The following is a 26,429-nucleotide window of genomic DNA, read 5'->3' as shown; positions in this document are numbered from 1 at the left end:
AAGGTACTTTTTACAAGAGGTTGACCTCTCATTTTATAGAGGGAATGGTCATAACGTGGACTTTCTCTGTACTTGGGCCTGACAACCGGGGCCCAAGCCTATATACATATAAGACAAAACTAAAGGAATCTTCCAGCTGGCGCGTGGACCCATCCAAAAGAAGGGCGGGCTTCGACGTTGTTCCACAAACCCCGCCATGGCTACTTTCGTTCATCTAAATGCTCGATTTGGGCGGGAATAAGGGATACTTATGTCCCGCCCAGTCCAGTTTGTAATCCATGATTTAAAACTTTCCTCATGCTCTAACAAATGATTTGTGATTCTGATTCAGGTTTCTGTGTTTGTGTCTGTGTATTGCCCTTATTACTCACAATCTGTATTATAAAATGTCTTTTATTATTGAATCCGATTTCATTTTCAAGCATAGCTTCCTTTTTTATTTTATGTTGCATGTTGTTAAGTGGTCCTCCCTTCACTGATTTTACTAATTATCCGTAGTTCGAGTATTTGTTTCTCCCTAATTCCTTTTGTAAATGTTCATGCGTTTTCAAAAATCATCATTTCTTAATTGTTCAAAGTTCAAACTGCTAGGTTCTCCTGCTGATTGCATCCTTCTACCAAGTAAGTCATAGAATGCCTTATATTGTTGGTTTGAGTCTAAATAGGTATGTCATGTTTTCTATATTTCAGCTACATACTTGGTAGGGCTCCCCGAATGAGAGAGAGGCCAACTGAGGATTTGGTGGCTGGTCTTAAGCAGCATGGTCTTCGTGTAAATGTTGATTGTTCTATTGGTACAAACTGTCCAGGTATTTCACCTACTTATATATAATGCTTTGTGGCTATATAATAAGTAAATGAAAGATTGATTTTCTCCTAAAAGTTTTTTCTTTCTTTCTTTTCTGCATAACCCTGTTTTGCTACAAGTGTTTTTTTCCTGTTTGAGTGATTATACAACACATATTGACATTACTGTTGATTTCACTAACTAGCTATGTGCTTCTTTGATGTTTCATTTTAATTACAACCCACCAGAATATCAAATGAAAGGACTGAAGACATGAGGAAGGATAGGCATGGAGAAGAGGATGCCACTTTTGCAAGTAAGTTCCATGCAATTACTAACACTTTTTTCTTCTTTTCATTATTGGTTGTCTTAAAGTAACTCATCATAGGTGTTTTTCCTCTAAGACCTTCTCATTTTTTACACCTCGGTATAGACTCACTTTTTTATTATTCCTTCTTTTCACATTTGTTATTTGTTACTGGATCCTTCTTATCCTGCTTCGCTTCTTCTTAACATCTTTTGCTTATTTGACATTTTTTTTTCTTAGGAACAATTTTAAGTGGAGGGCTTTAACATGTTTACTTCAGTGCTATCTTAAATTTTCACAACTTTTTCTTCATTTAGATTTCCTGCTATCCTTCTCCTTCCAGTTTGTGCAGTGATTAAGACATTTTGTTTTCTAGACTTTTTTTCCTGGTCCGTTTGCTGAAATTTCTTATCAATTTTTGTTCTTAAATTTTTCATTTTGCTTTACTTTGATGAGAAATTGGTAGAATGCTTCCTTTAGTTTTGTTATCTTTTCCTGCTTTTTTTTGAGTTGATATGTGTTGCTATTTCTTCACTTCTGATTGATGGCAAGTAATTCTGATTTGTAACCTTTCATGTTATATTGCTTCAGGGTTGTTTTTAGTCAAATTAGTAACTAATGGAGATATAACATCATTTACGTTAGCCCATGAATAATGTAAACCATGTTAAAGGTTGTGTTTTGTCCAACAAATCAGTTCCTGAATGTTAACTTCACCAGTCTAATTAGTCCTGAAGTACTTGAAACTAGGACCAGCATAATATAAAATCAGGAGGGTTATGCTTAATTTGAATTGTTTTGGAATTATTACAATTGATGATATAGTTTTGCAGTGATTGATTTGATTTTTTACTTTTTCTAATGTTCACTCTTAGGTAGTTTTGAATGTATCACCATTGTAGTTAGCTTCCTGGTGAACTAATAAGTGGAATATTTCTCTTTATGGTGATTCGCTTATTGTGTATTTCTTTTCTCTATATATAGTCCTTTGGAACTTCTTTTCCCTTTGTCACATGGTTTAGTTATTAGGTTAATGCAGTTTTTCTTCCTCCTTTGTCCTCTTCAAAAGTACATGGAAGTGGTACTAAATGTAATGGTGAAATAAATATATACTTGGTCTACATTGGGTAAGCTAAGCTTAATACTGCAAGATGTTAGCATTGTAGGATTCCAGTTCTTATGTTTAAGGTTTTCACAAAGATCAATGCTTTTATAACTTCTAAGTAAGGTGCTCAACTTAAACTGTTAAATTTGAGCCTTTGAAATGATAGAAAATATTATAATTGAAACGCTGAAAATCTTATAATTCCAATTTTTATGTTTTAGTTTTCACTCACAAACTTAATCAAGCATGGTTTATTGCACAATGTGGATTTGTCATTGCAGAAGCAATTGTGTAATCAGCAAGAAGGAATATTTATGCAGTGTGTTGAAGATATAGGAGTTCAAGCCGATATGTGCAATTCTGATATTAGGAGGGCAAGGACTGGTTTTCGCAGTGAAATTTTTATTCATTTAAATGTGCCAATGCTTATAAAATTATTTTAAAATATTAAAATGTTGGTTTTATTAATATATGACTTTGGACATGGCAGCGGTCGTTTCTTTCTATTAAATGAGAAATTGAAAAGAAAGATATGTGCAATTGTTACCTTAGGAGGGCGAGGACCGGTTCTGTGAAAATTTTATTCATTTTAATGTGCTAATGTTTAGCAACGTTATTTTAAAATATAAAAATGTTGGTACATAACTTTGGACATGGCTGTGGTCGTTTCTTTTCTATTAAAAAAGAAATTTTTTGTATACTATTGAAGATTAATTCAGCTTTAGCACATGTTTTTTCAATAGAAGGAATTGTATAATTTTTTTAGGTGGAACTTAGAAGTATGTAGAGAAGGTTCAGTGATATCTATTTCTTATTTTAAATGAGAAATTGGTTTATTCAAAAAGAATACTTTCACAACATTAGTGAAACCAAAATTTCTCTTGATTGTTACAACTTTTATGTTTTAATGTTGTTCCTTTACCACCAAATTATTGTGTCCTACCATTTTAATAAAAGATATTTCACACATTCCATATGTTCATATGGTTTTATACCAAGCATTCTACTCAAACAATTTATACAAGATGTTCCGAACATTGTCTTCAACGAAGTTTTCCAAAAGATTTACAACAATTAGTTTGTATGATTTCTTAATTTTTTTTTCTTTAAGGTTTCGTACTAATTCAATCAACCAACATTTGAGCAACATATATTATATACTTTATTCGTACATCTTTTACATGCAAGATTGTGTCGGAGATTACACCCACAAGCTTCATACTAACCGTAAAGGTGAACCAAACTTAACATCGCATGATTATCCAATTAATTAAGATGAAACAGTGAGACATAAAGGGAAGATAATAATAACATATAAGTATTTATCTAATTAAAATTATATGTTTTAGTAAATATATCATTGTATTATTTCATATATGTATCTAATACGTAATGATTATATTAACAACTAATTTGGTATAAAATTACCCGTGCATCGCACGGGCAAGCGGGCTCTATCCTAGTTTATATTTCATGTCAAGTTTGTGTTTTGTTTTTTTAGGATTCTTATTATAAACTTGGCTAAAAAAACATTTTTTGTCCCTGATGTTTCAAGTTTGTGCAAATTATGCCCCTACTCTATTTTTTTCGACGTTTCTACCCCTCATGTTTTCAAACAGTGCACTGTCTACCCCTCCATCAGTCATGCTTTCTCAGGAGAGGTTCCTGAGTGGATTGGAGAGATGAAGAAGAGTATATGAAGTTGATGATGATCAAGGAAATGATATAAACTAATTTTGCTTGATGTATATATCAATTATGCATGTAATTGAACTGGTTAAATGCATGTTTTGCTACTTACAGGTCTTGAGTTTGAATCTCTCTTGCCCCCTTTTTCCAATTTCACTTGTAATTTTCACGTAGCAGTTCAAAAAAATATCTAAAAAAAAGCCACATCAGATCATTCTGTTAGTTTTTTAACGTTTGACTGATGGAGAGGTAGACGGTGCACTGTTTGAAAACATGAGGGGTAAAAACATCGACAAAAATAGAGTAGGGGCAGAACTTGCACAAACTTAAAACATCAGGGGCCAAAAGTGCTTTTTAGCCTATAAACTTCTAGACAATAATTGAACTTCTAGACAAACTTATAAATAAGTGCTTAATAATGCTTTTTAAACATGCGGATATGAGTGTATTTACTAAACTAACAAAAGGCCTAGGTTCAACATGTTATGTCATTTGGGAAAACTACCTCTCTCGCTACCGACAAACCAACATTTGTTGATTGTATTAATTGATCTGGTGATCGACGGTGATCCTTCCACCGTCGGATAGCTCCGCGATCTACTCGAAAACAATATCACACCAAACACAACACATGAACCTTGGGCGATTAAAGAGACTTACCATGGCATCTTGCCAAGAATAAACAATATAACTCATAACAGAGCTAGCTCATACCTCTCGGCATCCACATTTGTGCATGCCCCTAAGCCAGGGGACTAGTAGCAGTTAGGAAGACTAGCCCTCGGCACACACACATGGTTGCCAATTGTATACGACCCCAACCCCCAACGATTGAGAGACATCTGATTGACTCACATCGTATACGACTATCCCTACGCACAAGCGAAGGGCTACATACAAGACAATCAGACCTATAGGGCGCCCCACAACTAAATACCCATCTCCAAATTAATTAAACACACGGGGCCAGCAGATGATAAACCCGCTTTTTATCCGGCTACCCTATATCTGGTTGCGTCCCCCAATTGATTGCACACATCACAAACAAATTGTACCATCACAGCTGTCTGACTAGGCCGAGGGCATAAGTGTGACATGTCATCCATGTCTCATCTAAGGTCAGCGACTCTCTAATCAAGGATTTAATGTGATGCGCGCTCAAATTAAGCCATTGTTATAGTACGCAAACACACTTCCACCGTTCAAACGACGTGTCAAAAGATTTAACAGCTCTGAATGCAAGTTGTACCAAGTACTCATTATGACACCCCATTTTCTTTTGTTAATTTGGCGGTTTAGTAATTTTTTAATTACTATTTTATAATATTAATGAATAGATAAAACTTTTGATTTTACCATTAATAAGTAATTAATTTTACGTGGGAGTACACTATTTTCTCTTGAAATGGGGAATACATTATTAATATAAAAAATAAATGCAAATAAAATCAACTGATAATTGCTATTAAAATAAAATTTTTTTTAGCTGGAATCAATAATGACTAACTCAATTCAATTCTTGTCTTTTTTATTTTCCGATGTACCAAAAAAAAAAAAGCTAGTTTAGATCATTGACAAGGTTCAAAGGAAGGGTCGCCATTGATGAAGAATCGATTCCAAAGCACAATGCTAGCAAGGGCCTCCGCTTTCCACGCTTGGCTTCCAAGACATCTCTCATGTTGTGCTAAGGCAGCGAAACCTTTCGCCCGGCGAAAACGGTAATCTCTTTCCCGTTCCTGACTTTTTAAGCTGTTAAACCAGCTTACTTATAAACTTTTTATTAGCCATATATATATATGCATAGCCAATGTAAAACTTAATAAAAAAAGCAAGTAAAAATAAAACGTAAGAAAAACTAATGTGTACGTACGTATATCAAAATTCAAAAGTCTACAAGTAAACGTAAGTTTATTGTTGTGTTGTTTATGTTAGTACAAAAATACTTATAAAGTTCTTCCTTCTATGGTTGTTTAAACAACCACCATCTAGCAGCAGACGAGAGACGAGGCCCCCCTCCCTCCAACCAACAAAGTCTTCGCAGGCACGTCCTCGTCAACGAACGCGCCACATTCACAAACAGCCCCACATGCCCTTTTTTATTAAATCTTCCCCCCATTTTTGACTACCCTCCACCTTTCACATACCCCTCCTCTTATCTTCCTCTTCTTCTTCTATATATTCTTCACACATTACTATTTCCTCTTCCCACTTCATTCTAAAAAATTTCACTACACCCTCAACTCAACTCTTTTTTCTCCAAATCCAATTCTCTCAAGCTAAGGCCTAACCAGTTTCAAAAAAGCTAAGGCCTAGCCAATAGCCATATATACATAATTATTTATTCATTTATTTCAAAATTTGGTTAATTGCAACAATTAATGATGGAGATTCAAGAGAACAATCTAGAATCATGGTCAGAGACATCGAGCACTGGAAGCAGAAGCACTAGAGTGGGCTTCAGTGGGCCGATGAGCGGCCCATTAGTCTCTTCCAACAAACGAAACAGCAGCAAGAAGAGCGCCAGATTCAAAGACGAAGAGGATTTCGTCGAGATCACGCTCGATGTCCGCGACGACACCGTTTCCGTCCAGAACATCCGCGGCGGCGACTCCGAGACGGCGCTGCTGGCAACTCGCCTGGAGAAGCGGCCGTCGGGTCTGTCCGAGCGCCTCCGGCAGGTGTCACGGGAGCTGAAGCGGATGACGTCGTCGAAGAAGTTCGACGCGACGGACAGGGGCAAATCCGGCGCTGCTCGCGCCCTCAAAGGGCTCAAGTTCATGACCAACAAGAACGTTGGTACTGAAGGCTGGTCACAGATTGAGAAGCGATTCGATGAGTTGGCCGTTGAGGGAAAACTCCCCAAAACGCGCTTTAGCCAGTGCATAGGTATGTTACTGTTATGCTCCACTACTTTAGCATGCACAATAAAAAAAAAATTAGCTAGTATTTAGTCATAGCGCGCGTTTGGATGTCGACCAAAGAGCTCTATTCGAGCTTCTGTACTAAAAAGCGCACTAGATAAACTCGAATAAGTTCTTTTTGGTCCGCATCCAAACAAGCTCAACAAGTGAATTTCAACTAGTATATGAGAATATACATGTTTGTTTGGATTTTTCTTGGAATCAATCTTGACACTCACAAGCTTCACCGGAATCAATTTTGACTTCAAACTAGAATGGTGTCCAAACATGCACTAATTATTTCTACAATTAATTCTAAAATCAGAATTAAGTATGAGATGAAGCTTCTGAGTTTTAAAATTGATTATGATGAAAGAGAAGCTGATCCGAACATGATATTCTGTTTTTTGTGAGCTGAAGCTAAAAGGTGCAAAGGAAATGACAATAGTTAAGAATGCATTTTACTGAAACTGATTTTGTTTTGTTGTTTTGGGTGGGAATGAATTCTAGGAATGCAAGAGTCCAGGGATTTTGCTGGTGAGTTATTTGATGCGTTAGCTCGTCGTCGGGGCATAACATCAGCTTCCATAACCAAGGATGAGCTGCATGGATTCTGGGAACAAATTACCGATCATAGCTTCGATTCGAGGCTGCAGACCTTCTTTGATATGTAAGACTAATTTATTGGTTTAGTTTTTGCTTGATTTTGAATGAGGTTAATTTCTTTTGAAAGACAAAAATCTTTAATTGGGATTAAGGAATCACTTACTGTGCTCAATTTTCTAAAATCCTGATAAACTATAGAATGGTCTTCAGAGATTGTGTTTTGACTTTGCTTAGCAATAATTTTTCGCTAAACGCCGCATTCGGTGCGATTTTTCATGTGATGCATGGGTCATAGTACTAATTGGCTTTATAATAGTATCACTTGCAACGACAGGCATACCAAGCCAAAGTGAGGAATAAAAACAAAATGAGGCACATGGGGTGGGGATTTTATAAGCAATTCTGGAGTTGAAAACAAACATCTTTGATAAAAAATGTTTTCAATTTGGTTGTAAGTAAAGGGTATGTCATTAATATTTTAATTAGTTATAAGTAAGACTAAGTATCACTATAAGTCTTTTTTTAATTATGGTTTGTGAATTTTTTGATTCTAGAATGAGACACTGTCTTCATTATAAGTAAAATAAGTCAGTTGTACATAAATGTAGATAAAAAAATTCCAAATGCAATTTTTTAATGATTTGATTATTTTATTAGTTATTGAGAACTTAAACAAATATTGGTATAGGATTAGTAATGTAATAATAGTCGAGGGTGAAGCTAGATGGTTAGCAGAATCCAGCAAATCCAATACAGCTACGAAAAAGGAAAAATCAACCACTAACTTTTTTGAAGTGGGGAAGGATGGAAATAATCAAAGGTTGGCCCCTTTAAGAGAAAGAACGAGTAAAGGGGTAGTTATTGACTGTGGAAAAAGTTGTACTCCAATTCAATTAGCAGTTATTTAAGAAATATCATACGCAGACATGTCTTAATCAGTCAAAATATGAAAATAATTATGAGTTTAATGTCAACTTGATTGAATCATGATTGGGTCTATACCCACTTCTTAATTTATTAATTTTGACTTATGCCAGGGTGGACAAAAATGCTGATGGACGAATTACTGGAGAAGAAGTTCAAGAGGTATGGGTTTGATTTTTATATGAGCAAAAAATAATGATGTAGTAGTACTTAAGGGTTTAATTAAATTTATGCACTTATATAATTTAATTTGCATATTAATAATTGCATGACATGTTGATTAAAGGATGTCATGTAATACAAAAATATAATTTTTTTCACTTGATAATACATTAAATTAATTTAATTATTGTTTTATGATTTATTATACAGATTATCGGCTTAAGTGCTTCTGCTAATAAGCTGTCAAAAATACAAGAAAGAGCAGAAGAATATGCAGCCCTTATCATGGAGGAGTTGGATCCGGACAACCTTGGATTCATTGAGGTTTGTATTCTATCTATATATAATAAGTTCATTTGACAAAAATAAAATTTGAAACAAATTTCAGCTATGATTTGAATTGGCACTTTTTTATATCACTTCATTTTTAATTAGTAAAAGTACACACTCGAGCCCATCATCTTTCCTACTTTACCACTCTTTAAATAAGAAAATATAGATGAAGAGGTGTAAAACAATGGTGTGATTTTTTTCTCTTCTGAAAATGGTATATAATTTCAAATATTGGAATCATGCAGCTATACAACTTGGAAATGCTTCTTCTGCAAGCCCCAGCACAATCAACTCACATGCACACAGATAGTCGAGTGTTAAGCCAAATGCTGAGCCAGAAACTAGTCCCAACAAAAGAGCACAACCCCATCAAGCGGAATTATCAGGCATTGACCTATTTCATTGAAGACAATTGGAAACGAATTTGGGTTATAGCCCTTTGGCTTTCCATTTGTGCTGCCCTTTTCACTTGGAAGTTCATCCAGTACAAGAATCGTGATGCATTTCATGTCATGGGATATTGTCTCACGGTCGCCAAGGGTGCTGCCGAGACACTCAAGTTCAACATGGCTTTAATCTTGTTGCCTGTCTGCAGAAACACCATCACTTGGCTCAGGACCAAGACCAAATTAGGAATGGCGGTTCCATTTGATGATAACATCAACTTTCACAAGGTATGCATAATATTCTTTGACTAGTAATTTGGATGGTGATTTTTTAGCATGTTTGGATTGGCAAGTAACTTCCCTTTTATTATTGATTAGCTATTAACTTTAATTCCATCCATTTTCTTAGGTGATAGCTTTTGGCATTGCAATTGGTGTTGGATTGCATGCTATTGCGCATTTGACATGTGACTTTCCAAGGATATTGCACGCAACAGATGAGGAGTATAAGTTCGTGAGCTCAGCCTTTGGAGAGAAGAGGCCTAACAACTATTGGTGGTTTGTGAAAGGAACCGAGGGTTGGACTGGGGTAACTATAGTGGTACTTATGGCTATAGCTTTTACTCTGGCTCAACCTTGGTTCAGAAGAAACAGGCTAAACCTCCCCAAAGCTTTGAAGAGACTTACTGGTTTCAATGCCTTTTGGTACTCCCATCACCTCTTTGTCATTGTCTATGCGCTTCTCATTGTTCACGGCTACTACCTATACCTCTCCAAGAAATGGCAAAAGAAAACGGTATGCATTATTACATTGCTTCTTTTCATTTGGTTGAAGTTTTCTTCTATGTTTTCTAAATTTAGGTACACATTTTTTTTGTAACAGACTTGGATGTATCTTGCCGTTCCTATGATAATATACGGATGTGAGAGACTACTTCGTGTTTTTAGGTCTGGCTACAAAAGTGTCAAGATTTTAAAGGTACGTTGATTGTGAAGAATTTACCTATTTTGTTCTCCTTTTAATTTTGAATTTTTTTATTAATGACATTGTGAATATGGTTGGTTAAGTTTCTAATGCTCTTGAAAAAAAATTCAGGTTGCAGTGTACCCAGGAAATGTGTTGGCCTTGCATGTGTCTAAACCTCAAGGATTTAAGTATCATAGTGGACAATATATTTTTGTCAACTGCAGAGATGTCTCTCCATTTCAATGGTAAGTGAAAAACCTAATTCTTATTATAATGAAAACAATAAAATTTAATGCAGCTAGTAATTTAATTTTATGTTGATATCTGTAGGCATCCTTTCTCTATTACATCAGCCCCAGGAGATGACTATGTAAGCGTTCACATTCGGACTTTGGGTGACTGGACATCACAGCTTAAGACTGTTTTCGCCAAGGTGAATTTTGCATAAACAACCATTTTGCTTTATTGGTAGAATTTGCTAATGTTATAAGTTGCACAATTCTTCAAACATGTTCATGATGTTAATGCTTAATACTTCATTCACATGATTGATACAGGCATGTCAACCAGCAAGTGGTGACCAAAGTGGCCTTCTCCGAGCTGATATGCTACAAGGCAACAACATACCAAGGTAAGCTATATTTCTTATGTCGCTTTAAGGGTGTGATGAATCATTTAACTGCATGTTTCGAAATTCTTCTACTATTGATTCTAAAGCCAAAATCAATTTGGAGAGAAGCTACAATGCTACATGAATAATAAGTTGATCCAAACATGCTATAAAGGATCTATGTAACGAGCACAGATGATTTAGTAAAATGGCAAAATTGATACTTTATTAATTATAGTGAATTCGAATGAATTTTAGGATGCCAAAGCTTTTGATTGATGGACCTTATGGAGCACCAGCACAAGACTACAAAGACTATGAAGTAATCCTTCTGGTGGGCCTTGGGATTGGCGCTACCCCTTTGATTAGCATACTCAAAGATGTGCTGAACAACATGAAACAACAAAAAGACATAGAAGAAGGAGAGGTAGAGAGTGGAGTTAAAAACAACAAGAGAAAGCCTTTTGCCACCAACCGGGCTTATTTCTATTGGGTTACTCGTGAGCAAGGTTCATTTGAATGGTTCAAAGGTGTGATGGATGAGGTTGCTGAATACGACAAGGACGGACTAATCGAGCTTCATAATTACTGCACAAGTGTGTATGAGGAAGGAGATGCTCGATCAGCTTTAATCACAATGCTTCAGTCTCTCCAACATGCTAAAAGTGGTGTGGATATAGTTTCAGGGACAAGGGTAAAGACACATTTTGCTAAACCGAAATGGCGTACTGTCTTTAAACAAGCAGCACTTAAACACCCTGGGAAAACAGTGGGTAAGTATTGATCTTGCTCTTAATTCAGGTTTTAAATTTGTATACCAACATATCTTACTTAGCTTAACTTTGAATAAATGTAATGATTTTCAGGTGTTTTCTACTGTGGGGCACAAGGCTTGGTTGGAGAACTTAAAAGACTTTCTCTTGACTTTTCCAGGAAAACCACCACTAAGTTCGAATTTCATAAAGAGAACTTCTAAATTCTTTTGATCATAGTTCATTTTTTTTGATCTGTAACATATATAGTTAAGGGGCATATAATTAGTTCTTCATTACTTGCTAAATTTTTTCCCTAGATGTAGATGAGCTGATAGCTGCTGCATTTGATCCTTGGAGCTGTAAACATGTCTAAAAAGTATTGTATTCACTTTGTTGTAAAGTGAAATAATGTTGTTAGATCTCACACGTCAATGAAATGATTATTGCAATTTGCAAAGTCTGATTCAGCCGAATTAACAACGTATAGAAAAATTGGAAGATTATCAAATAGATAAATTGTCAGCAACGCATAGCTACAAACAATGAAGTTGGAAGTTTTATTCAGACCATTACATTTTGGTCTAGGATGTATACTTGGAAGATTCATATTTCTACAAATATCATTCTAAATATGCTTACCATTTTATCCTAATTTTTTTTCAGTCCATTACTGAAATACACTCTTAACATATTTACATAATATTAATGATCATTACAAATGAATTGGTCTACTGCACTGAGGATACTCTTGGATTGGACCCCTTACAATAAAAGAGAAACATGATGTAAAAGGGGCAAAAACGCTAAAAGCTGAGTCACTTTGCCATATGTTGGGCCACACCTTTCTGAATGTTTACTGTTCTGTACTAGAGCAAGCTTACGTAAGAGAAAGACAAAAAGTAAACCCTAGCAGAGCACTAAAATAGCAAAACTACCATAAAAGGAATATTCTCATTAATGCTGAAAAGTTGGTTTCGTACAAGTGGATGACCTCCCCTTTTATAGAGGGGGTGGTCATGATATGGACCTTTCCTATATTTGGGCCTGACAATCAGGGCCCAAATCCCTGTACATATAAGACAAATCCAAAGGAATCTTCCAGCTGGCTTGTGGGTCCATCATCTAAGGGAGGGCAATGAAGCTCGTTGTGTCGCACTTCCCGCCATGGCTATCTTCAATGGTTTATTGTTCATTTTGGGCGGGACATAATCTTCTTTATGTCCCGCCCAGTCCACATGCCCCCAAGACATGAGACTCGAGTAATGAGTCGAAATGTCTTCATCATGTTACCTAGTAGTTCGCCTCTATTGTTTATTCGTTCATCGCCATTTTACTTTCGTTGTTACATCGCCATTTTCACGCTTCGCCACCTTTGTTGCCGTTTCAAAGATATGTCGCCATTAATCATAACCGTCAATCACGTCTTTTCAACTGACGCACGTATCCTTGTTTTCCGGGATTTCGTCATCATTTGTTATAAATGCAATTTTCAGTTGTGCGTCTCGAGGAGTAATGTCTTTTCGCTTCCTACCTTTTCGAATTTCAAATCCCACAATCCCACGATCTTCCCCCACTCATTCTCTCTCCTCCTTTCTCTCTATAAAAACCCCTTTTCACTTTTCATTTTTCACTTTCTTAAAACTTTTGTTCTGAAAACCTTTTCACCGCAGCTTTCATTCTCTTCTTTGAACTCCGGTGAACCTTTTCTTCCTCCGGCCGTCGTCATTGCGCGGTGCTCCCCTATCGCCGACGTTCTCCTTTCTCAAATCCACAGTTCTTCCCCTGGTTAGTTTTTCTCTTTCTTGAGATTCTTCATTTACTTCTTTTTTCTCTGACTCTGTTCATCTTCTTTCTTCTTTTGACTCTGTTCATCTTCTTTTTACTTTTAGTTTGTTCATCTTCTTTCTTCTTTTTATGAAACTGCCTCGCATGTCTTTACCAAACGCTAGCCTTTCTTCCCTAGAACTTTCTTCACCCTCCACGGAGGAGGAAGTTGTCGCCCCCTCTATAATTGAAATTCACTCCTCGCCTTCTACCCATGATGATTCCGGTCCCGCCGGCTCCGTAGACTCAATTCTCTCCTCTAATGGAGATTTGTCTTCACCTGAATGGCGCTCTGACGCGCATTTAGTTGAAGATAAATGTCTGTTGCGTTCTATCTGGAGCAGCGTTGGGAGCATTAATTCGCTTCGAATATCTGCTCAAGGGTTCACGAAGATAAATCCCGCCACCTCGAATAATGAAGATCATCTGTTGAATGTCCTCCCATGTGGCGAAGATGACTGTGTTCTGTTGCGTAAAGAACCAGCCGATGAATCGCCCGATTTCTTCTTTGTTTATGGCTATTTCTTCTTAGACTTGAACATCAAACTTCCTTTCTCGCCGTTTATATGTCACGTTCTTTCTTTTCTGAATGTGGCGCCTTGCCAACTCCAGCCCAACGCCTGGGGTTTTCTCCGCTGCTTTGAAATTCTTTGTGAACACTTGAGTTTCACTCCAACCTATCCTTTGTTCTTCCTTTTCTATAAATCAGTCACCACTAAACCTACTTCTGTGAAATGGGTTCCACTTTTAGCCCGTAAGAGCATGAGTCGGTTCACCGCCCTTAAAAGCCATTACAAAGTATGGCAGAAAAAATACTTTAAAGTTATGGAGTCGCCCGAAATAAAGAACTTGTTCCGAGATTCCGACAATAACCCTCTCTTCCCTTTTTACTGGACAAAGAACCCTCGCCGAAAAATATCCGTTTCATATGACGCCTTGGATGAATCTGAACAAGGCGTCGCCGATTACCTCCGCACACTACCAGTAATTTCCGGTCACGACTTGATTGAGGCGTCGAAATCCGGCACTTTAAATCAATTTTTTAGTAAGTTTATAATCTTTGCACGTAACTTGTTTTTCTTTTTGTTCATGTATCTCGTCTAATTGGTGTTTTCCATACAGCTACGATGGGAAAAAGCAAGGTTGACGCGAACCCAATCAAGATGAAGGAGTACCTCGCCCAGTCTGCTGCGGTGGCGAAGAAGAGGGCCGCCGAAACTGAGCAAAAGAAGAAGAATGAAGGTACTTCGGGTTCTGACAACGTCAGGGACCCTAAACGTCAAAAAACTTCAAGTGCTGCTGGTGGTAAGCCTCTCCACCAATCGACTCTCGATCCAAGAAGTCATCCGGCTGAGAAAAAGAAGGGACATGACAATGTCCCGCCCCCTCAACAAGATTCAAGCGCGCTAATCAACCGCCCACCAACTCCATTTAACCAAGCTGGCCCTAGCTCAGCCATTGGTGGCGAGGCTCCTCCCTCCTTGCTGAACTTGTCGGATCCTCACTTCAATGGGCTGGAATTCATGACCCGTACTTTTGACAACCGGATTCACAAGGACATTTCCGGTCAAGGCCCCCCCAACATTGCTTCCGTGGCGATCCATCACGCGCTTTCTGCCGCCAGTACTGTGGCGGGAATGGCTCAGTGCGTGAAGGAGTTGATATCGGCCAAGAACCGTTATGAAAAGAAGGCGGCTGATTATAAGACTGCATATGAGCGAGCGAAGGCCGATGCTGAAACCGCCAACAAGAAGCTGAAGGCCGCCGAGGAGAAGTGTGCTAAGTTAGCTGATGACTTGGCTGCTTCTGACTTGCTCCTTCAGAAGACCAAGTCCCTAAAGGAAACCATCAACGACAAACACACTGCTGTTCAGGCCAAGTGTCAAAAACTGGAAAAGAAGTACGAACGCCTAAGTGCTTCCATCTTGGGGCGTGCTTCTCTCCAGTTTGCTCAAGGCTTTCTGGCGGCCAAAGAGCAAATTAGTGTGGTTGAGCCGGGCTTTGATCTTTCCCGTATTGGGTGGCTGAAGGAGATCAAGGATGGTCAAGTAGTTGGTGATGATGACATTAGCCTCGACCTCCTTCCCCAATTCGATGATGAAAGTGAGCCTGAAGAAGATGGCGAGGATGGGAATGAGCAGCACAAGAACGAGGATCACGAGAAGGAAGACCCTCAAGCTGGGACAAGCCAGGGCAACAACGCCAACAATGAGAATCTGGCTTGAATTTGTAATTTGTTTTTATTTTGTTGAGTCATCTTTTATCTTTGGGGCCTTGCCCCTTTTGTCTTTTTTCATTCCAAATTATGTACGGGCGTCGCCCCTTTTTCTTGCTTTTAATGAAGACCGTTTTAAATTTTGTTGTTACCTTGAGTTGTTATCAATTATTGTTGTTACTTAGGTCTATATACCTTAGTCGATTTTTCGACGAGGCTTGGTTTCTAGTGGCCACTAGAATTGCCAAGGCTTGCAATATTGGATGGCGATACTTTCTTATTCCGAAAGGTTTATTCGCGGTATTATATACCTTGATACGATTTACTTTGCATAAACTCGTAATATAAATTAAAAAGTAACTTCTGTTGAAATAATCTTCATTTCTTTTTCATACTCATACATGGGAACAATTGTCTCCATTCTTTATACATGCCGCCTCATTAAAAACCTCTACAAAGAAAGGGAAAAAGAGTGCGGCTTCATTCACCTTTGTTGTTTCTTTTAACTAAAATACTGCTTTAGATGAGAGGCGTTCCATGTTCGTGGAACCTTTTGACCGCTTAGTTGTTCCAACTTATAAGCTCCTCCTCCAACGTCGCCTATAATCCTGTAAGGCCCACCCCAATTGGGCGAAAGCTTGTTGTGCTTATCAGGTATTGTGTTTTTTCGGAGCACCAAATCTCCCACCCTCATTTTTCTTGGCACGACTTTTGTTGAGAATTTTCTTGCGACCTTCACTTTCCCCGCCTCGTTTCTTATGTGTGCCTCCCGTTGTTCTTCTGGCAACATAATCAGATTTGCTATCAGATTTTCCCCGTTGTCATTCTCATTAAACCGAGCCACTCGCCAACTTTGGTTTTCTATTTCCACTGGGAGCATGGCGTCAGTTCCATAAGTTAAACGATACGGGGTTTCCTTTGTGCTTGACTGTTCCGTGGTGTTGTATGCCCAAAGAACGCCTGGTAGTTCCTCCGCCCAAAGCCCTTTTGCTTCATCCAGTTTCTTTTTTAAACCTTTCAGGATAACCTTGTTAGCCGACTCAGCCTGCCCATTGGTTTGTGGATGTTCTACAGAGGCAAATCGCATCTCGATTCCCATTTCTGCACAAAATTCCCGGGTAACACTACTTGTGAATTGGGTTCCATTATCCATTACTAACACCATGGGGACCCCAAATCTACAAACAATCCTTCGCCACAGGAAGTTCCTGACCTTGGCGGCTGTGATAGTCGCCACCGCCTCGGCTTCTATCCACTTAGTGAAGTAATCAACCGCCACGATGATGTACTTCATTTGTGCCTTCGCTACAGGGAATGGTCCTAAGATATCAGTCCCCCACATGGCGAACGGCCAAGGCGCCATCATAGTTGTTAATTCTTCTGGTGGAGCCTTGTGCAAGTCAGAAAAGACTTGACATTTTTCACATTTCTTAACATACTCCAAGCAATCCTTCTTCATGGTTGGCCAATAGAATCCTGCTCTTATCACTTTTATTGCCAAGGATCGCCCGCCGATATGACTAGAACACACACCTTCGTGGACTTCCGCCATTATTCCGAGGGCGTCCTTGGTATCGACACATTTGAGCATAGGATACATGATTCCCCGCCGATACAACTCACCATCCACCAGTGTGTAGAAACTGGCTTCTCTGCGTTTTGTTCTCGTGTTCAAATCATTCTCCTTTGGTGGGTTCTCTAAGAAGGTCTTAATCTATTCCATCCAAGGTAGCTCGCCATCACTGACTGACTTTACAGCTTTCAACTTTATTTCTACCAAATCAATGCTCGGGCGAGGCAGGGTTTCTTGAATGACTGTTTGGTAGTTGCCCAATCTCCCTGTGCTTGCCAACTTTGCCAACACATCAGCCCTCTCATTTTGTCCCCTCGGGACATGTTCTATTTTGATTTCTTTGACCTCCATCATCAATCTGCGCACCACTTCCAAATATTTGGACAGTTGCGGATCCTTCACCTGGTACTCGCCTTTCACTTGTTTAACCACTAACTGCGAATCTCCTTTGATAAATAACTTCTGGACTCCCAACTCAATGGCCAACCTTAAGCCGGCAATCAGAGCCTCGTACTCAGATTGATTATTGCTCGCCTTGAACTCGAACTTGAGAGACTGTTCAATGATCATTTTATCTGGACTTTCAATTGTTATTCCCGCCCCACTTCCAGTGTTATTAGAGGACCCATCCACAGACAGGACCCATTCTCCTTGAGTCTTCTCACCTTCAGTGGGTGTTAATTCCGCCACGAAGTCAATTAAACTTTGGACAGTGACTTGGCCCCTTGGCTCATATTGTATGTCATATTCTGATAACTCAACTGACCAGCTAACCAATCGCCCTGATAAATCAGGCTTCTGAAGTACTTGCCTTAAGGGAACATCAGTTTTGACTTTGACTTGGAAACTTTGGAAGTAAGGCCTGAGGCGCCTTGCAGTTTTCAAAATCGCCAAAGCCGCCTTTTCAATTTTTTGGTACCGCAACTCTGCCCCCTGTAAAGTATGGCTCACGAAATATATAACTTTCTGCTTTTTTCCTTCTTCCTGGAGCAACACCGTACTTACTGCCTTGTCAGTAACCGCTAAATAGAGCACTAATGGAACGCCTGGTGTTGGCTTGGAGAGTACCGGTAATGTGGCCAATGTTTCTTTCAATTTGGTAAAAGCTTGTTCGCATTCCTCTGTCCACTGAAACTTTGAATTCTTTTTTAAACATGTGAAGAACGGGGCCGCTTTGTCACCCGCCATTGGCAAGAAACGTGACAAGGCGGCCATTCGCCCTGTCAAACGCTGAACCTCCTTTACACTTGTTGGGCTTTTCATCTCCAAGATCGCCCTTCCCTTATCAGGGTTCACTTCTATTCCTCTTGATGTTAACATAAATCCCAAGAACTTTCCTCCCTGGATCCCAAAAGAACACTTCTCAGGATTCAACTTCATTTGATATGTTCTTAACTGATCAAACGCTTCTTTGAGGTCGCCACCATGATCACTAGCCCTGGCGGACTTTACAATCATGTCGTCCACATACACCTCCATATTCCTGCCTACTTGTTTTGAAAAAATTTTGTCCATGAGCCGTTGGTACGTAGCTCCTGCATTTTTCAAACCAAAAGGCATTGTCTTGTAACAATAGTTCGCCTGATTGGTCATAAATGCTGTACTTTCCTCATCCGAGGGATGCATCATAATCTGATTATAGCCCGAATAAGCGTCCATGAGACTTAAAAGTTCATTCCCTGAAGCTCCATCCACAAGCTTATCAACATTGGGAAGTGGGTACGAATCTTTGGGACACACTTTGTTCAAGCTTGTGTAGTCCGTGCACATTCGCCATTTCCCATTGGCCTTCTTGACCATCACAACATTGGCGAGCCACGTTGGGTACTGTACCTCACGGATGAAGCGGGCCTTGATTAATTTTTCAGTCTCTAATTGTACAGCCTTGTGCTTTTCTTCACTCATTCTTCGCCTTGGTTGGATGACTGGGGTCACCCCTGGTCGTATGGCTAGTTTATGAGTGATCACCTTGGGGTCAATCCCTGGTACATCATTGATGGTCCATGCGAAGAGATCTAGATTATCACCCAGAAGGGTGATTAGTCTGTCCTCTTGTTCTGTTGTCAAACCACTGCCAATCTTTAGAAACTTGTCCTTGACTTGCACCTGCTTGGTTTCTTCCAGAGGTTGTGGGCGAAAATCATCAGCCTCGTCCCTTGGGTCCAAGCTAAATCCTTCTTGTGGGAAGATTTCTGTAATTCGATGGCTCTCCTTGGCGGCCTTTCGCCCATAGAGCGCCACGCTTCTTAAATAGCATTCCCTTGCTGCATTCTGGTCTACACGCAATATCCCGACCTTCCCGTTGCAGGCGGGATATTTAACAGTTAAATGAGCAGTTGAGATGACCGCGCAGACCTTGTTGAGGGTGTCTCGCCCCAAGAGTACATTGTAATTGGCTCTACACGCCAATACTAAGTACTTTACTTGAAATTTCTTGACAAACTCTCCTTCTCCAAAGGCAGTCGGAATTTCCACGTATCCCCGCACACTGACACGGTCCCCTGTGAATCCCACCAAGGTTCCCTTGTATGGTTTCAAATCTGATTCCTTTAGTCCCAGGCGATCAAAGGCGTCTCCATAGATGATATCCGCCGAAGATCCCTGGTCTAAGAATACTTTCTTTGTCACATAATTGTTAACCCTAATTGTTACCACAATTCGATCGTTGTCATGGGGAATTACATGCGCGAAATCCTGAGGGGTAAATATAATAGGGGAATGATTCACCCAACACTCGCCTTCGTTCGACTCCTGTACAGAATGTACTGTCGCCACGTAGCGTTTTCTAGCCCTACTTGAAATTGCACCCCCGCCAAATCCTCCTGCAATAGATGAGCATTCCCCAACAGGATCGCCCAACTCTTCAACTATCTCTTTACCTTTACCTTTGTCCTCCTGAGTGATCTTAGCTACCTCCGGCGTTGCTGTGTCTTTAACAAAGTTTGCCAAATGGCCAGCTTTAATCAAACGATCAATTTCCCGCCTTAAATTCCAACAATTATCTGTCGTATGCCCCAACGCCCTGTGGTACTCGCACCACCTATTGGTGTCCACGTTAGCTGGCGGCCGCCGTGGGGGTGGTGGGTACTGCACAACGTTGGTCTGCCCAACTGCCCTTAAAATGGTACTTAAGGGTGCATTCAACTTAGTAAGTGGGACTGGCGTTGGCGAAGCACCAGGCTGACCAGCTGTGGCAGCAGTGGGACCTTGTGAATTTATGTGCCATGTATTTTGAAAGCCAGGTTTAGAGTTTTGGTATGGTCCCGGTCTTGGTACACGGGGGGTTTGCGCTACCCTGGTTTCCTTCCCCGCCTTGGATTTGTCCTGTGAAACACCGCCAGATTGAGACTGCTTGCGTCCTTCCTCTCTTTCTTGTTTCTTCTGATCATCTTGCTCGATCAATATGAACTCTTGAACACGAGCGCGAAGATCCATCATATCCTTCGCCGGTCGCCTTGTTAAGTCTCTATTCAAATCTCCCGCCTGAAGGCCATTTTTGAATGACGCCAAACAGACATCTGGATTTTCCTCCTCCAACTGCACCGCCATCTTGCTGAAGCGTGCCATGTAGGTTTTTAATTTCTCGCCTGGTTGCTGATGTATGCTGATAAGATCAAACATTGTTGCTTTTGTGGTTTTATTGGCGGAAAATTGAGTCAGAAACTTAGTGGACAGATCAGTGAAATTATCAATGGAGAAGGGCGGTTGTCGAATGAACCACTGCATCGCCATGCCTTTGAACGTGGAAGGCAATAATCGACATTTTACCGCATCCGTCGCCCCGCCGATCACCATTTTGGTATTGAAATATCTAAGGTGCTCCATAGGATCAGATTCGCCCGAAAAGGCGTCTAATGCCATGGTTTGCAGGTGCTTTGGAATGTCCACCCTAGTGATGGCTGGAACAAAAGGTTGAAATTCAACTACATCCTCCGCCTCCAGGCGTTGTTCTTGCTTAAAATCCTGCCGCTGAGTGAGATACTCAACTTGGGCTTGCAACTGCTCGTTTTGGGACTGCACCTTCTGTAAGGTATCTAACATTTGTTGCAAAGCCGCAGGCGTGATACCTGTCACTGCCTCTTGTGCTCTCCGTGGAGCAGTGGTTTTAAGATCTTCCAAGTTCACATATTCAGGCGGCGTTGAACGCCGCCGAACACCTGGATCTGATTTAGCGATCAGATCTGAAGGTCTTCCCGGAGCTGCATTCACCAATGACGCTGGCGACGGCGCCACTGAGTGGACCCCCTCCGAGGAAGCTTCCTGCTCTTGCTCGTCCAGTACGGGACGGTTGTTGTTTCGTCCGCCGCCGCGACCGCCGTGTCGACCACCACCGCGCCGGCGATGATCGCGGCGACCCACGCCGCATGAACGAGTCTCCATGGCTCGTAATTCCTCCTTCTGTCACCGGAAGAGCTAAGTCAGAGCCACAGACGGCGCCAATGTTCTGTACTAGGGCAAGCTTACGTAAGAGAAAGACAAAAAGTAAACCCTAGCAGAGCACTAAAATAGCAAAACTACCATAAAAGGAATATTCTCATTAATGCTGAAAAGTTGGTTTCGTACAAGTGGATGACCTCCCCTTTTATAGAGGGGGTGGTCATGATATGGACCTTTCCTATATTTGGGCCTGACAATCAGGGCCCAAATCCTTGTACATATAAGACAAATCCAAAGGAATCTTCCAGCTGGCTTGTGGGTCCATCATCTAAGGGAGGGCAATGAAGCTCGTTGTGTCGCACTTCCCGCCATGGCTATCTTCAATGGTTTATTGTTCATTTTGGGCGGGACATAATCTTCTTTATGTCCCGCCCAGTCCATTTACCAACCCAAATGAAGATGGACCGAAACGAATGGATAAAGCTCGGGCGAAGGCTTCCCAAGAGGTGAGTTGGTTGTTATTGTGCATCCTGATCCACTTATACCAGCTGAGAGCTTCCCCTTTCATGAAGGACACATATTCCAATGTACAATTTATGCAAAGGACAATTTCTGTTAGTATTTAGCTCCTGCTTTTCACTGTTCGTATTTTCCCACAGTGAAATCATTCAGAATGAAATCATTAGTCCATTTGGGCCTAGAGATAGCTCTTTTGGGCCGTGGGCAACTCCCTTCAGTGATCCAATTCTATCAGATTCTTCACGATTTCTTCTTGGAATGTTTGTAGGTGCTTTTCTGTCCCCTTTTTCATTGATTTTAGGCATGTCACTAGTATGTTTTCACAATGACACTTTAAAGATGAGCACTTCAAGAGTCATTGCATCCCTAACAATAATTATTTTTGTTTTTCCATATTTTTAAAAAAGCCACAAAGACATCCCTACGATATCATTTTTACTTCTTCTGACATTTATCTTTGGAGACAGGTTATTGTACCAACTACCAACGAAATCATGTATTTTTAGAATTGCAATTTGTAAGTTTTATATTTCTTTCAATTGGTGAACTTGTCAATTACTTAACTTGTTTTAAAATGTTGATTATGGTCAACTTTCTCATTGACTCCATTATTTGTGATATTTCTTTATTTGATTCCTTACTATTGAACTAATACCTAAAATTTTGTCTATTAATTATGTATGAGCATAAACTGTAGATTAAAACCTACAGCTCAATTTTGTGTTTCTTATGCATTTGTCTTGGGCTGCTTTCAGATGCAGGTGGAAGTGGCACTAGCAGCTGCTGATGGTGTTCTTAACGTGGCAGTGGAAATACTCATGAGCCAGCAGGTTCTAGTTGACTAGTATTTTTTATTATCTGTATCTTCTCGCGGATTTGTTTATGCATCTGTTTCTTGAACCTCTTTTGTTGAAAAATTCTTGGTCCATTGCATTTGCAGAGTTGAAACATGAAAGCTTCTCTTGAAAAAATCTCTTCTCTTTGTTCAATCATTGTCTTTGTGTTTCATATTGCACCATACCACTAACAGTTCGGTGACACCAAACAGCCTGTCTTTGAATATGATGTTTAACTGAAGAAATTATGGCAGAGGGGGTTTTAGCCAAAATGTGAGCATTCTGTTCCTCTTCAACTAGTATCCGAACCCGTGCGTCGCACTGATGAAATAATATGGAAAAAAGAAATAAAAATGAAGTTAAGAGCAATAAATAATGTTTTTTATATGGTCTTTTTGTTTTAACTGAGTCGAGTTACATTCGGGTATGTTTTGGTTATGTTTAATTTTTACTTTGGTTTTAGAGAAAACACTATCATACACAAAATCATGTGTGTATTATATTCATAGGTATAATCTTGCATCCGATGATCACCATGAGTTAAAAACAAAGTAATAAAATATAAAATAGATTTCACCCAAATTGACGTAATGTAGAAATCTGAAATAACCCACGTCTGAAATAGTATTTTAATTAGAGGTACAATGAACCAAATTACATAACAAATAAATTCGAAAAGATCCTTAAAATGTGAAAACCACTTGAACTGGAAAATTCATTATATAATAAATAATAGCAATGTAAAAATGCCTTTGATTTTTTTTTCCGATGAAGTGACATTTTTTCTTTTTCATAAGTCTGCACCTGCAAAAAATGAGACACCATAAAAATTACATCACTAACTGGTTAGGACTAAAGTTATTTATTCAAGAGAAAAACAATATATATTAGTAAAATAAAAACATATTTGTAGTCACATGACAGATTAGTGCATATTTAAGTAGCTTGAAATTTCATGTATGTAGTGATAGACAATAGTATTCCCAGCACGTAATAGCTTAAGCATCATAGGAACATGTAATATCATAACATTTGACTAATATGATTATTCCAAAATAAGATGAATGCAATATGTACTTCAAATAAATTATCAGAATCAGTAGTAAAAATCATCTAACAACTTTTAAGTAAAACTATTATTATCAACACAGTTATCTGTCGGGCTGAAAGACTCCATGGATATTTTGCCACACAATATCTCTTGCAACCTTCACTCATAATATTAAACAACAAAAATAAAAGGAATCACACAATTGAATTGGAATCTCATCATTCAAGTACCAAATAGAAATAGCAACATATTATATGATATATTGAAAGTACAAAGTAATTTCAATTGACTAAAAATATTAAATAAAGAACAAACCTCAAATATTTTCAAAGACCTCCCTGTAGGCAACATTTGTTGTTGAAGTGGTAATTTCTCCTTCATCATCCAATATTAGGATTCTTAACCCTTTTCTACTTTTGACTCTTGATACTGCTACGTAAAACTGATCATGAGTGAATACTGGTCTAGGAAGGTATAATCCAACATGGCTCAAAGACTGCCCTTGACTCTTGTTGATGGTCATTGCGTAACAAATAGCCAATGGAAACTGTCGCCTTTCAAATTTGAATGGAAGACCAGAGTCTTGTGGAATCAAACTCATTCTACCAATGTAAACTTTTTTTCCGGAATTTGTTCCAGTCACAACAGTCACACCGATCACATTTGGGCACAAATCCTCTATTAATAGTCTAGTTCCATTACATAATCCAGAGGATTGGTCTAAGTTTCTTAGAAGCATGACAGGCACCCCTTTCTTCAACACCAATTTGTGATTTGGAATTCTTGAACATTTTACTTCATGTAGAAACTCCGGGGTTAACCATGCAGCTTCAACATCATTGTCCTCATCAGACTTGCAAGCATAATCACAACTCAGATATTCTTTTTCTTCCCTTTCAATGCAAGATAAAATATATTGATTGACTTTTTCAACTGATTCTAATGTGGGGGCTAATATAGCTCTTTCTTGATAAAAGGTTGGATCTGTAAGATGAGAAACCATATCTGGATAAACAAACTGTATAAGTTGGAGCAACGGTTCAGATGGATCAGTAATCAAAAGATCATGAGGAACATCAATAAGCTTTTCACCGTCATCATTGGTTGCTGATTCACCGTTTCCCAATTTAAGAATCCACTCAGCAAATTCTTTGATGTCATCATTATCTTGATGTCCATTCGTATTAAGTAACCTCATATTTTATTTCAAGGAAAGAACTTTGCAGTTTTCCCATAAATATGTAGAATTTACAGTTGCTGCAACTATATCTTGTCTAGATCCCTTTTGAATAACAGGGAGTATTTGTCTGAAATCCTCTCCTAATACAACTACCTTACCTCCAAACGGTTTATTGGCATTTGCTCGATTCTCAGATGACATTATATCCTTGAGTGTCCTATCAAGAGCTTCAAAGCAAAATCTGTTCAAAATAGGCGCTTCATCCCATATGATCAAAGAAGATTGCTGCAACAACTTAGCCTTCAAGCTACCCTTGCTGATTTTACAGGTTGAGGTTTCATTGATATTAATTTTATTACCGTACTGCACTCCTTCATTTGCTCAATATCCATCCTCGGCGTCAGGCGTAAGAAGTCATCTTCTGGTTTCAATTGGCTATGATCATTGAGTTGATTGTTGAATGGTGTGAGACTTTGATTGACCATTATGCTTAAAATAAGAATGAATTGAGTCAGCATAAAATGAATGGGCATGGTGGGTACTATTAGGAAGAGAATATTGCAATGTACGTACCTTGCTTGATAGCAAGGACCTCAGGAATATCAGGGTTGAAAAATATCTTTGTTCCATACATTGAGTTTTGCAGTACATTTTTACCTTTGTATAAAATCACCATAAAAAACACATTATCTACGTGTTGCATAAAATTAAGATGTTAAATAAATTTAGAGTTGTTACCCTTATAAAATTTAACTCTTGCCATATTAATAACGACAACTTGGCTGGGAGAAGTGTCATTATGAAGCAATGTGTTAAACTCATCAGCGTATTCACCAAACAATCCACACTCCATTTTATGTCTGCATTAAATAAATATATCTAATTTGAAGTCATTATGTTGTAAATGGATGGAATTAAGAACATAAATTATTGATTGGTAAACCAAATACGTACCCATCAATTAACAGATCTATATTGAGAATCTTCGTCTTCCCCTTTCCATAATGAGTGAGCCGAGGTTGACCAGATAACAATCCAATTATATCTGTAAATGATGGAAAAGATAAAGTAGTTAATGTTAACTTTGTTTAATTTCATTTCTAACTTTTCTAACTTTTCTAGTTAACAACCGTATGTACATTTTTTTTATAAAAAGAGATTTTTTTAATTCAAATTTTGAAAAATTGGTTATGTAAATCAAATATTAAATTACCGTAAAAGAAGGAGTTGATTTTTTTTTTCAAATAATTTTTTTTAAAATTTAAAAATAGTGTTTTCAGTTTAAAAAGATAAGTAAATATCTAAATATCGAAACAGAAGAAA

General features: G+C 38.8%; 2 protein-coding genes across 2 annotated transcripts; one reads left to right on the top strand and one right to left on the bottom strand.

Annotated features, from left to right (window-relative positions):
- Positions 1-6,047: 6,047 nt before the first annotated feature.
- LOC130731170 (respiratory burst oxidase homolog protein B-like) lies at positions 6,048-11,988 on the top strand. Its single transcript, XM_057583374.1, has 12 exons — positions 6,048-6,774; positions 7,299-7,458; positions 8,432-8,480; positions 8,691-8,804; positions 9,059-9,487; positions 9,609-9,995; positions 10,083-10,178; positions 10,296-10,411; positions 10,497-10,599; positions 10,724-10,797; positions 11,035-11,549; positions 11,643-11,988. Exons 1-12 carry the CDS (start codon positions 6,267-6,269, stop codon positions 11,750-11,752), a joined length of 2,661 nt encoding a protein of 886 aa, XP_057439357.1. The 5' UTR covers positions 6,048-6,266; the 3' UTR covers positions 11,753-11,988.
- Positions 11,989-24,242: 12,254 nt separating this feature from the next.
- LOC130726769 (uncharacterized) lies at positions 24,243-25,745 on the bottom strand. Its single transcript, XM_057578076.1, has one exon. The coding sequence runs from the start codon at positions 25,122-25,124 to the stop codon at positions 24,243-24,245; it is 882 nt and encodes a 293-aa protein (XP_057434059.1). The 5' UTR covers positions 25,125-25,745.
- Positions 25,746-26,429: the final 684 nt, after the last annotated feature.

The sequence above is a fragment of the Lotus japonicus genome, chromosome 1, assembly GCF_012489685.1.
Source record: "Lotus japonicus ecotype B-129 chromosome 1, LjGifu_v1.2".
Lineage (NCBI taxonomy): Eukaryota > Viridiplantae > Streptophyta > Magnoliopsida > Fabales > Fabaceae > Lotus > Lotus japonicus.
The sequence above is the reverse complement of the archived record's forward strand: the minus strand, read 5'-3'. Positions and strand labels throughout refer to the sequence as shown.

Excerpts from the sequence above, each read along its gene's own strand:
- LOC130731170 (XM_057583374.1), top strand. The coding sequence starts at position 6,267 with ATGATGGAGATTCAAGAGAACAATCTAGAATCATGGTCAGAGACATCG. Across the intron at positions 8,805-9,058 it reads ACAACCTTGGATTCATTGAG|CTATACAACTTGGAAATGCT; the intron begins GTTTGTATTCTA and ends GGAATCATGCAG. Across the intron at positions 10,179-10,295 it reads AAAGTGTCAAGATTTTAAAG|GTTGCAGTGTACCCAGGAAA; the intron begins GTACGTTGATTG and ends AAAAAAATTCAG.
- LOC130726769 (XM_057578076.1), bottom strand. The coding sequence starts at position 25,124 with ATGAGGTTACTTAATACGAATGGACATCAAGATAATGATGACATCAAA.